Genomic DNA, 13,347 nt, shown 5'->3' with positions numbered 1-13,347 from the left:
CCCCCCCCCAGCCCACCTTGGCAGGCCAGCTGCGGAAGGGAAAGTGAGGCTTTTGAAGATGCCTCCCCCTTTCTGCTTCCCCTTCTGACACCACTTCCGGTGATGTCAGGGGGCATGGCATATGCTAATGAGCTATTATGCTAATAGCCTATTAGATATGCTAATGAGCTCCTGCAGCTCTTTTTCTATGAAATGACCATTGGTGGAAACTGTTATTAAGGAAAGAATTAGTGGGCACACTGATGAACAAAAACTATTAAGGCAGACTCAGCATGGGTTCTGTAAGGGAAGATCTTGTCTCACTAATCTGTTAGTGTTTTTTGAGGGAGTGAACAAACATGTGGACAAGGGGGACCCAATAGATGTTGTTTACCTTGACTTCCACAAAGCTTTTGATAAAGTTCCTCATCAAAGGCTCCTAAGTAAGCTCAATAGTCACGGGATAAAAGGACAAGTCCTCTTGTGGATCAAAAACTTGCTAATTAATAGGAAACAGAGAGTGAGTATAAATGGGCAATTTTCTCAGTGGAAAGTTGTTCAGGGTGGTGAGAACCAGGGAGGATTGTGAGGCACTCCAAAGGGATCTGTCAAGGATGGGCGAGTGGGCGTCAGAGTGGCAAATGGGGTTCAATGTGGCCAAGTGCAAAGAGATGCACATTAGAGCCAAAAATCCTAAATACAAATACACATTGATGGGGTCCAAACTGGCAGAGACTGATCAAGAGAGAGATCATGGAGTCGTAGTAGATAACTCAATGAAAATGTAGAGACAGTGTGCAACTGCAAAAAAAGAAAAAAGAAAAAAGGCCAACGCTATGCTGGGGACTATTAGGAAGAGAACTGAAAACAAATCAGCCAGTATCATAATGCCCCTGTATGAATCAATGGTGTGACCTCATTTGGAGTACTGTGTACAGTTCTGGTCACCACACCTCAAAAAGGATATTATAGCATTGGAAAAAGTGCAGAAAAGGGCAACTAGAATGATAAAAGGGTTGGAACACTTTCCCTATGAAGAAAGGTTAAAGTACTTGGGGCTCTTTAGCTTGGAGAAACGACGGCTGAGGGGTGACATGATCGAGGTTTATAAGATTGTGCATGGATAGAGCAGGTAGAGAAAGAAGTACTTTTCTCCCTTTCTCACAATACAAGAACTCGTAGGCACTCAATGAAATTGCTGAGCAGTCGAGTTAGAACAGATAAAAGGAAGTACTTCTTCACCCAAAGAGTGATTAACACATGGAATTCACTGCCACAGGAGGTGGCGGCGGCTACAAGCATGGACGGCTTCAAGAGGGAATTAGATAAGCCTATGGAGCAGAGGTCCATCAGTGGCTATTAGCCACAAGGTATAGATAGGAACTCTCAGACTGGGGCAAGTGATGCACTGTATTCTTGGTGCTTCTAGTGTCCTGGCCCCACTGCTGGACCTCCTGATGGCACAGGTTATTTTTGGTCACTGTGTGACAGAGTGTTAAGACTAGATGGGCCATTTGCCTGACCCAACATTGGCTTCTCTTATGTTCTCTTATTTAGCCACCTCTCTGAAGGTCCTCCATGACCCAGTAGGAGTCACCAGAGGTCGCCATGATTTCCAGGCACAGGCACATAAACACACACACACAAATGTAAAAATACAACAAAAAAATGTAAAAATAAATATGTAGCAGGCTTGACCTTGATTCTGACATTTCATCAAAAAGTCCAATCTTTTTCACAGAAAACCAAGTAAATGTGTTTGAATGAAAGCAAATAGTTCAGTTTTCAGAGATTACGGCCACATTCAGATGTCACAATCATCTACTGTTTGCTTAAACACTGGTTTGTGTAACAAACTTTAACAGGTTAATCTACTGGTTGTAAGTAACAAATACCAATTTGAAGGAAAATTCCTATTTGCCTTTCTCTTGCCTTTTTTCTCACAGCAGCTGCAAGGGACAGTGAAACTGTATTTTTGTTTCAGACTTCACAATAAACCATAATTGAGACCAATAATAAGCTAGTTAGAAACTAGTTTGAAACCACAGCTTGGTGTTACACAGTCTGCATTTAACTGTCACAACTAACCAAGGTTTGATCAAAGCACAGTTATAAACCACAGTCTACTGTGAGGCTTTTATGTGTTTGTACCTTATTCAGGCTTCATCTGAAATGAGTTTTTTTAAAAAACAACAACACAACTTTACATAACGAAGGATAAAAATCTAATTCAAATTTACATTTCAAAACTCATTTTTATCTTTTTACCATCAGTAAGTTTAATAATTGCTATTTCAATGTGCACATAACATGAAAAGCCTGAAGTCTGGATATCTATTTTTATAAACTTCAGTGCTATTAGGGTTGCCAGGCAAGGATATGGCAGTGGGGTGGGGTGATGCTGGTTGTGGTATCATATCAATTCCAGTGAAAAAACTGGAAGTGACATAGGTAAAACCATAAACTCTACGGTTTTATCATAGAGTTTCTGGAAGATTCCTAGAGCTACCCTATGTCATTTCATTTTTTTACTGGAAGTTATATGACAACACAGTCATGCAGTGGGGGGTTATTTTTCTCTTGCTGCCACTCAGAGTTGTGGCGGGCAACAGGAGCAGTGGTAGGATATCCCCCACCCCAACCAGGGGCTTGGCAGTCCTAGGGCTTATATTGTCCCATGAGTGTACAATAAACTAAGGAGGCAATTTCTTATCCTGCTTTATGTAGTACAAAAAACACTAGCCTTTGATGTGTTTCTACATGCAACTGCCTTTGAATCTGTGTGTCTTGAATATATGCACTTTCTTATAGCAAACCAGATTATTAAATGAGATAAAATAATTTTAAAACAACAAACTGCGTTGATATACCTCTCTGGAGGATTCATCCATTTGATCATTTATTTCTTTGATTTTTTGTTCAAGTTCTTCCAAGTTATTCAGTATTACAATGCGCTGTTCTTCCATCTGATTAAGCTCCAGTGCTCGTTGTTCATCACTTATGCATTCTGTTGTCTATAATAAAATCAATATTATGTAATTTTAATACAGTGCTCAAATTGTGCATTCCTTATATTTATTTTTCCTTAATATTAACTAGAAGATGCTAAAATAAAATTTTGCTTATATCAAAGAGATTTTAGCAATGTCAACAATCACACTGTAATTCCCCCCCCCCATCAATATTGCTTTGCCATATTCTTCAAGAACACTTCAGCTTCCCTGCCCCTTGTCTTCCATATCCATTTAGTTATTGGACAATATTTGCAAAATAAAAAATAAACTAGCATTGGGTTGCTTTCATGCAGCAACCATTTCCTGCATTAAACTCCTTAGCATAGAAAAAGATTTAAATTACAGTCCACATCAGAGTTATATCCTTCTAAACCAATTCACTTAATTGAACATAGAAGGCTGAAATTCTGTTTGCAAGTCGCCAAACTAATTTGTCTTTTCATTGGGAACCTAATTGTACTTAGAGGCCAAATTACTTGCACAATAATATCTCTGCATCTGAGAATTACACCCAGGCCCCGGATCCCATTTCCAGTGCTTCATTTTACAGTATTATCAAACCATATATTTCTGTACTCTCAGACTGAGCAATGCAATTTTATAAACAAAATTCTAAAATTTTAGAACTGATTTTATTTATGGTGACTACTGTTCTAATATAACAGAAGACCCACTCTAACAAATTGTTTTCTTTATTAGCTCTAGTAATCCTAGCAGGAAAGCCTGCTTTTTACTGGTATCCTACTTGGGTAACATTGACACTGAGTCTTGGATTTCATCTTCCTAAAGGAGGATTATAAACAGGATCTCTTACTTATGGGCAGCAAAGAATGATCACAAGGATATGTTACAGGCTACAGTCCTTGAATTCCTTACTCTATAGAGGTGCCAGTGAAGACATATTAGGCACTGAGCATTTTAGAAGAGAACAGAAAAGCTGGGAAAGGTAAAGGGCATATATTTTTATTTCAAATCATTAGTTCTTACAAGACTAGGAAGTAAATTGTAGAATTTATAAAATTATTTCCCTGTAAATAATTCTACAAATCCCTTCATACTAGAAATACAAGATAAAATGAACCAAAGCCATCTTTTTCTTCCAAATTACTTTATTCTCAAAGAAGCCCACTACAAAAGGAACAGGCAGAAAACTGAAAAATGCCTAAACACTGTCAAGCTATGAAGAGAGAATCTCAGTATGAGATTATTGGAAAGAGTAAACTAAAAGTGGCACAGTCCATGTTAAACATCCTATAGGAATGTCTCTTGGATGAATTTTTATGAAACTCTCATTGATTTCAATAAGACTTTCACATCTGAAGGGCTAAGACTAAAGTTATCATTCCCCCATACTAGCCAATAAGGAGGTCGCATTTCTGCTGCACACAGATAATGTGGTTTTGCTTTCTTGAACAGAAACTGGCATATACCTAGCTTTCAAAAATTCTGTAAAGATGAAGAATAATTATTTATTATAACTTAAAGGTAATGATTTTCACCCATTGAATATGCCCTAATAAAGTTAAGTGGTCAGTGGATGGTCAGACTATGGAACAGATACAACCATTTAAATACCTAGGGTCCTTTATAGGTATAACTTAAGGTGGAAATACTATCCAACATTAGTGCTAGAGAAGGCCAGAATAGAAACTATTGCAATCTCAAGATTTTGTTATAAGGAGGGGGGATGTTATGTCCATTCAGCACTGGCTGTATTTCAGGCTAAAATAACTCCACAAGTAACTTATGTTGTGGAGTTTGGGTTGAGGAAGTAAATGAGAAAATTGATCAACTTCTACCCCACTTTGTGAAAAGGATCCTGGAGGTTCCAAACTACATTTCCAGTACTGCTCTGAGGGAAGATCTTGCACTGAGATTGGTGGACACGCAGGCCTGGCTCCAAGCTATGGATATGAGAATGAACGTTCTCTTTTCTACAGATGGTTTGGAGCTACTAGCCAGAATAAAGCAAGATCATTAAGGGAGCAGATGATTCCAATTTATTGATGACAATATAAGGATGCAAGGAATAGAAATGGAAACCCTGCAGGAGTTGGGTACAGTTGTAGCAATTTCTCTTTTGAAAAAGAGAACAGTAGCGTTAGACAGGATAAGTGCTTTTTGTAGAACATGCAGGGTTTGCTCATTATTTTCTGTTGGTCTCCGACCTCTCCTGTGCCCTGCCAGCCTTTTTGAAATTTTTAACAATCTCCACCTATAGTAAAGAATTTTTCTAGCTAGGACTAATATGCTTCTGTCAGGAATTCTCAAGGGCCATTATATGAAGACTGCATTCCGGGATAGATCTTATGGATGTGGATAGAGAGAACCTGAAACATTGGATCACATGATCTTGGATTGTCCACAGTATGATTTATATACAGTGAAATGGTTGGATCCCATCCTAAGGAACTTAGTGTCTGCTGACAGAACTAATATAGCACCAATTTTATTAAAGGATAAGCATCTGAAGATTACTTTAGTCATGGCAAAATTCTTCTCAGTGGTGATTGTGTTGAAGGAAAATGCAGGTTTTTAATGATGTGGCTAAGAATAAAACTTGATAATAATAATTAAAAGGGCTAGAAATAAAGTGGATTGAAATACACACACATATATAAGAGGAATAATAATTAAATAATTTAGGAATAATTTAGCATGACCAGGCTTGAGACCTTTGGTCAAATGAGTCAACCATTAAAGAAAGTATGAAATTAATATAAATAGGGAGATAGGAGGACTCTTCCTCCAAATTCTTTGTCACCAGTACAGCCTGTGTTTATGGCCACTGTACAAAACTGTTTTCAGTTCTGAGCAGTTTAAATGTTTATTAACTAGTTGTACCTCAATAGGTCAACTGGGGGCTTAGTGACAGATTGATTTCTAGGCTCTCAGACTTCTGGGTGAAAGACCGTAGCTGGCATTCATTCATTCATTCTCTTACATGAGCTGAAAGGAAAATGCAGTGGTGCAGTACCATTTTTGCAAGCAACTTGCAGCAAGCCACTGTACTTTAATACAATTTTTAACAAAATAACAATATGCATACATAACAGTGGAAAGTAAGCAATGGTTCACTCAGGGGTCATTTCGTAGAAAAAGAGCTAGGGGAACTCATTAGCATAACTCATTAGCATATGCCACACCCCCTGACATCAGGGGCCCGGCGGTGGACCTGCAAGCCCAGCGGGAGTGCGAGGAAGCCCCGCCAAGGCCCTCCCTGGCCCCAGGCAGGCAGGGGTGGGGAGAGGCGGGGAGGAAGCAACTTACCCTCCCTCTTCTCCTGCCTCCTCCTGGCTGAATGAGGGCTGGAAGCGGGGCGGCCGGAAGCAGGGGGCGAGGCTTCGTCATGTGCCCCGCCCCCTGCACCTCACCCAGGGGAACTGCGTTCCCCCGCGTTCCCCCCCCCGAAATGACCTCTGGGTTCACTTGATTTCATTCAATGTAATTTTGAAAAAAATAACTTGCGCTATGTTTTGAGCACTGGGAAAAGATACAATCACTTTCACTTAGTACAAGCAGATAGTGAGGAGTAATTTTTGCACTTCTGCTTAATGAAGGACCATTAATCATTATGTAATTTACTTAAATGTGTCTATCTATATGAACATTCTTTAAGCTCATCCAAAGACTGCCTTTCAAATTCTTTTTTTTTTCTTAAAGAATGGGAAACATTAAAGAGGGACAGGGCAAACAGCACTCTGTTCTTCCTGGTATTTCTAAGTAGGTAAGATAACAGACAGGGAAGAATTGAATTGTTCCCTCCATCCGCCTTGCATCTTCCTCTCCATATCTGTTACAGGGGAGGGAAGAGGGAAGGTCTTTTTCAGTGTGTCTTCTGGAGAACAAGGGTGCGGAAACTATAAAGGCCCCAGGTATGAGCAAAGTGCTTGCACAGATGTCTGTCTGGTCAGGTCCAACCATAGTATCAAACAAAATATGGAGGAGGGGGATGGAGGCAAGGGAGGGAATTGGCTTTAAAAGGTTACTGGCAGTTACTTTAAATGCAGTATAACCCAATTCAGGAAAACTAGAGTTCAATTAGAAGAGGAGGAGGAGGAGGAGGAGATTGGATTTATACCCCACCCTTCACTACCTGAAGGAGTCTCAGAACAGCTTATAAACTTTTTCCCCTTCCCTGAGGTAGGTGGGGCTAAGACAGCTCTTTCACCACCACCACCAGGCAAGAGAAAGCCTGGTTCCCACCTGTCCTGTACTGAGCCTGCACTACGTCACTCTTTGATCATTATTTAGTGGTGGCAGCTTGAAAAAGCTCTTCTGTTTGCAGCCAATCACAGATGGTTGGCTTTGGAACCTCCCTTTCTACAGGAATTGAGGAAAGAAGAAATGGTGCAACCAAGCCCTTTTATGAAATGTGTCTGCAAAACTATCTGATAGTTCCTAGCACAAACTGTAAAAGAAAATCAGATATGCACTTTCAATCTGAATTGAATATTTTAAATATTTCCTTTAAGATTTCCAATCATTTTATCCCCTGTAGAATATTTTGCTATTACCTTTGGCATGATGCTTAAATAAGAAGATTCACTGACATTCTTTATGAAGGCACAAGGTGGTAATGGTGAAGGTGTCCTGTTTTCATTTAAATGTTTATTCGTTCTGGTCCCTCTAGGGGAAAGGAACCCCATAACGTTTTGACCAAGATCACTAAATTCTGAAAAGTCAGTATCATCTGCTGGCAGTTGCAAATGGTTTCTGATTCTTGTTTCTGGAGTCATCTGGGAATCTTCAAATACAGAATCTTCATCAGAAAACTGAAGCTTTTCAAGTTCTTTATTAATTTTTTGAACATCAGCAACAGTTGTTACAGAGTCACTGTCAGGTTTGGAATATTCTGCACACAGGTTAAGAATGGTCTCCAATCGTTGCCGCTCCTAATGTAGAAAGAAGGGATGAAAAATAATAATACTGAAGGACATAATGCATAGAGGTCAACAGTGGTATTAGAAAAAAGATACGCCCCGGACATACTAAAACTGGTAAACCAATCATAAATAGAATGTACAACATAAATTAATTAAGATGTACAAGATAGAAAAGACCTACATAGTGTCATGATGTAACTACAATTGATATTTGGATTCCAAATTATTTTTCTTGATACAAACATGAATATTAAAATATATATGCAATATATGTCTTTAATGTTGGTCTGAAAATTTATAGAATACAGTTTTAGCAGTACAGATAGTTTCAGCAACACTTGTGAAACCATTAAACTATGATATTGTTAAAGATTAAAATCAAGAACTTCCCCAGTTTACTGATTTATTGTGCAGAAGATACCGGTCACATGATGCATTATCTTAACCACTGTAAGTGCATAATTTTTGTAAGAACATTAAGAAAAAATAACATAAATAGAATGTAAAATATAACATCTGTATGATTTAGGATTCTACAGGACATCTTAATAATAGAAACCTATGCAAAATCTGGGTAATGCCACTGAATCATCAATAAATCACACTTGTTGAGGTGTTGCAAATATTTCTCTGGTCTTACATTTTCAAATATGAATACTTTGAACTTGAGCAGTGCACAGAATTGCAAAACTGAAACCAAGACTGAATTACAACACTTTATGGATGGAAGAAACAGACCAACACAAAAAGGCTTTATGTACCTTCAAATATTGTATAAAGTCACATTACCTTTCAAAGGATGGTGGGGCCAAATACAAGGGAAACATTATTTCATGAAAAATACAACAAATGTATTTAGTATGAGCTCAGTGTATTATCCCACAGTGAAATTAATGTCTGCCTGTTTGTCACAGACAAACATTAATCTAGTTAAGCTACATCTGTGGTGCTACTGGTCACAGTGCATTCTTTCTTAAATTATCTCCTAACTTGACTTTACCTCCCTTCTCTTTTGTCTCCACACAGATTAGGCAAGACAGTAAACTACAGAGACAACACGACAATTAAATTGTTGCACCTCAGAAGTCCTTTGATCCCTCCAAGCACTTTCTCCACAAGCCTCCAGCTCCCTCTTCATGGGGTTAGCCTGTACTTGCTTTCTTCCTCTTAAGCCTTTATCCTTTGTGCAGGCCACCCATTTCTGAAAACACCGCCTGACTGCTGGCCAGGAACTCCACCGTTTATCCATCTGTTGATGCTGTAACAAGGCCCTTTGCTGGCACTTTTGCTACCTTCGCCAGAACATCAACTGCTGGGATAAACAATACTAGATCGCCCAGTCCACCCCCACAGACAGCAACAGGATGTGTTCCATTTCGGCATCTCTCCTCACCCACTCTTTGGAACACACAGGACATATCAAATTGTAGCTCACACAACTAGTTTACCTTCTAGCCTAGCTGCAGAACAGGAGTGTAAGTCCCATTATTTACAAGCTCTGTTAACAAACTCTACAATATATACCAACCTATCGTGCTCTGAAGTTTTAAAGCTGATTAACATAATCAGAAAATCTTGAGAAGATCAGTGTTTTAAAAACTCATTTCCATCCATCTATGCAGAGGAAGCCTTCCAAATATAACTGCAGACCATTTAAATCCAAAATGCTAGTATACTAATGTCACACAATTTAAGACAAATGTGAAATGCTTTAATTTGAGATTAGCAAACATGAACACAAAGAGTCACAAGTTATGTCCATATGTTCAAGAATGTCTCTGTGTCTAACAGCAAATATAGCCTCCTTTCCTATAGTGCTCCTGCACTAGTAATAGGAGAATATGTTGCCTCATTTCTATTTCAATATGCGCACTGCGGCATTAGGGAGCTTATGCACAGGAAGTTCTGTCGGCTGCTATTTTGTGCTGTCTCTTCTCATCACTCTTCTGGCAGCCAACTAGTCCCAGTTTCACTGCACCTACATTCTTCAGTTCAGCCCATAAATTTAAAGACTGCTTTGTAAATTGGGAAAATACTGCAGAAATTGCAAATGGCATCTGGTATATTTGCTGGGAATACCAGTGCACACACAATCAAAATGTTATTTTTTAATTTCGAGAAGCGTGTGTATTCAAATTTAAAGCAGGTCAAAGTACTGAAAAGTATCAGTTGCGTGGGAATTTAGATCAATAGGTATTTATTGTTATGGTCAGTGACCAATGCAGTTAAACAATTTACAATATTTCTGTTATACAATCAATTATGATCCCATAAAAATCAATAAAACAAAAAGGGAAAATACAAATACATTTCCCTTATATGTAAAATTAACATTGTTTAATAGAATACAACAACATAACTACTTCCCCAATGAAGCACGGGTAGATTTTGCTGTTGAACAGAATTTAGCTACCTTCTCCATAATCTGATGCTATATATTTGTTAGGAAGACAATAAGATAAGATTTTTCTGTTATTTCTGGAATTTTTAATAGAATAGAAAGAAGCAGCTGTGTGGAATTTAAGAATCAAAGGGCACAATCCCTCAATAGTTCCTTCCTTGCAGGCCTCACTGAGTACAAGGCCTTCAGTAACTTCTGAATCAGGGGGTCAAACATGCGACCCGTGGGCCAGATCCGGCACCTGCAGGGTTGGTATCCAATGCGCAAGCAACTGCTTCCTTCTCCCTGTTTCTCACAACTGCTGCTGGAAAGGGGGGAGGAAAAAGAGAGTGCATGCACCCGCACCAAATAAAAGTTCCCTCTGCTCCCTCCTGCTTCCTCCTCTGGGGCTGCTGCTGCATTCCCAAGCCTCTCTTCCCTCATTTGGAGAGTGTGTCCCATGGCACCTTCAGGACCAACAAAGTTTTATTTCAGGTAGAAGCTTTCCTATGCATGCACATTTCTTTTAGAGAGAGGGAGATTTTTCTGACAAGACATGCTCTGCTGTTTTCTTTGATACCTGATCACACACACACTCACATTAAAAAAGAAAGTGGATCAAGAATAAGGGGAATTAAAGGGAAATTATTTTGGCTTATTCTGAAAAGGTTTTTTTTAAAAAAATTAGATTTCTCCTTGCCTATCTGGGATTTTCTTTCAAAAAGACCCTGATTAGGAATAACAACACTTGGATTGGATTCCATGGTTCAAGGACTGTAAGTAGATGGGTAAGTATTTATAAATACATTTATAGTTTCATATATTCCAGTTGAACATGTAGTCTCCCTCTCTCCCCTCCCACCTCATTGGCTGCCTTTCTTCAGATTAACCCCCACCTTGCTTTTTTTATTATCATCACTAGCAGTGAATGGATTTTGTCGTCTGAAGGCAACACATTATTTCACTTGGAGAGCCCACTTTCCAGTTCTAACAGATGAAAATAATAATAATAATAAAAAAAGAAACCTAACAGCACAGCTTCTAATTCCGAGTCCCGCCGGAGGGAGCCAGATAGCAACAAGCCCTGCTGCCGGGTGCCGGTAGGCAATCACCCCCTTCTATAATTGTGGCCCTAGTTAGGAATCAAATTGTGTGTAAACCGCTCAGAGACCCTTCGGGGTCAGAGCGGTATATAAATTGAATGTTAAATAAAAATAAATTTAAAAATTAGTGGAAGGGAGCAAGAGTCCAGTAGCACTTTAATGACTAAAAAAAAAATTGTGGCAGGGCATGAGCTTTCATGAGTCACTGCTCACTTCTTCAGATACAGCTGGAATGTGAGTCCATCTGTCCTTATATCTTGGATAGTGAAGTGATATCAGATGCCAAATAACAATAGCAGCCACTGGTAATAAGAGAAGAAGCCCAGGAGGATGCATTGAGCTTCATTATCAGTTGTAATTCATCACTCTCTCTTTCTAATCTCCCTTTGAAATGCCTTTGTAAGAGAACTGCTACCCTTAGGTCAGCAACTGAATGTCCTGGAAGGTTAGAATGTTCCCCAACTGGTTTCTGAATATTGTGGTTTCTTATAGCTGTAGAAAGACTAAGTCCCATAGCACCTTGAAAACTAACAAAATTTGTGGCAGGTATTAGCTTTTGTGAAACACTGCCAATGCTCCCTCAAAGCTGTGGAGTCTTGTAAGCAAAAATTCTACTTTGTGAGCTATTGGCATTAAAGTTGTATGTGAGCAATTTGGCTACTGCATAAATTAGTTTGCTCTGGAGCCACCCTTCCTGAGCTAGGACAAAAATTTATTATTTATTACTTTCGATTTATATCCCGCCTTCCAAGACAAACTGCCTCAAGGTGGCGTACATTAGTTAAAATACGATAAAACAATAAATACGATAAAATTCACAAACAATTACATAAAGTGCTAGCAAATACAGAAGGTGATTACTATAAATTAAATGAATAAAAAAGGCAATATAAGAACATACCTGTAGAGCCAGTTTGGTGTAGTGGTTAAGTGTGCGGACTCTAATCTGGGAGAACCGGGTTTGATTCCCCAATCCTCCACTTGCACCTGCTGATGTGACCTTGGGTCAGTCACAAGCTCTGGCACAGCTGTCCTTGAAAAAGAGCAGTTTGTGTCAGAGTTCTCTCAGCCCCACCCACCTCACAGGGTGTCTGTTGTGGGGAGGGAAAGGGAAAGGAGTTTGTAAGCCGCTCTGAGACTCCAAGTGAAGGGCGGGCTATAAATCCAATCTCTTCTTCTCTATATAGCAGGATGGAATTTATAATTAAATGACTGCTCATAAGCAAATGTGCTTGTGCTCTTGGTCTGGATTATGTTTTTGGCTCTCAACTTTATACTAAATTTGCCACCAAATTCTGTCTCTAAAGAAATTTGAGATGAAATCTATATTTTGTTAAAGTGGAATTAAATACCAAAACCCGAAGGCAGACTTGTACACATGTAAAGTTCAATGCAAATTATACTGTGGACCCAGTTACCTCGCATTATGAATTCTGTAATCTAATAAAATCTATAGGGAAGAGATGGAATAGTGGGGGTCTATCAGTAGGCCATGGTAAATAAAGAGAACCTCCATGTTCAAAGGCAGTAAACTTCTGAATTACAGTGCCAGGAGGCAACATCAGAGAAAGACCTCGTCTTTCCAGAGAAAGCCCTCTGGAATAACTACTTGGTTATTGTATAAGACAGGATGCTTAATAGACCACTGGTCTGACCCAGCAAGGCTCTTCTTATGTCAGAAGGCCTGATTCAAATTCCACACTGATCATGAACTCCCTGGATGCCTCAAAAGTGGATATGAAGATTAGTCTATCTTACAGAGTTGTTGGAAAGATTACTAAAATTTACACACACCTGTCTAAACACTCCAAAGCATTATATAATACTAGGAATAAGGCTCGTTGTGGAAATAAATATAATGAACTCTACAAAGAGGCTCTGGGTGGGTGCCCCAGCCTTGAGCACTCAGCATCAATTTCTTGTGGCAACCTCAGCAGGTTATGACACAGAGTCCACCGTTTTCTCCAGGGGAACTGATCTCTGCC

At 39.2% G+C, this 13,347-nt stretch overlaps 1 protein-coding gene across 1 annotated transcript in view; it reads right to left on the bottom strand.

The window, feature by feature from the left end:
• The window catches only part of PHLDB2 (pleckstrin homology-like domain, family B, member 2), a 72,531-nt gene that overhangs the window by 42,132 nt on the left and 17,052 nt on the right, over positions 1-13,347 (bottom strand). Inside the window, exons 3-4 of the mRNA XM_015405961.1 lie at positions 7,511-7,888; positions 2,850-2,993 (exon numbers count right to left, since the gene is read on the bottom strand). Of these exons, the coding sequence (XP_015261447.1) occupies positions 2,850-2,993; positions 7,511-7,888 (522 nt within the window). The remainder of the gene's footprint in view (positions 1-2,849; positions 2,994-7,510; positions 7,889-13,347) is intronic.

Source organism: Gekko japonicus, unplaced genomic scaffold (genome assembly GCF_001447785.1).
Source record: "Gekko japonicus isolate JY-2015 unplaced genomic scaffold, Gekko_japonicus_V1.1 scaffold365, whole genome shotgun sequence".
In the NCBI taxonomy this organism is placed as follows: domain Eukaryota; kingdom Metazoa; phylum Chordata; class Lepidosauria; order Squamata; family Gekkonidae; genus Gekko; species Gekko japonicus.
The sequence above is the reverse complement of the archived record's forward strand: the minus strand, read 5'-3'. Positions and strand labels throughout refer to the sequence as shown.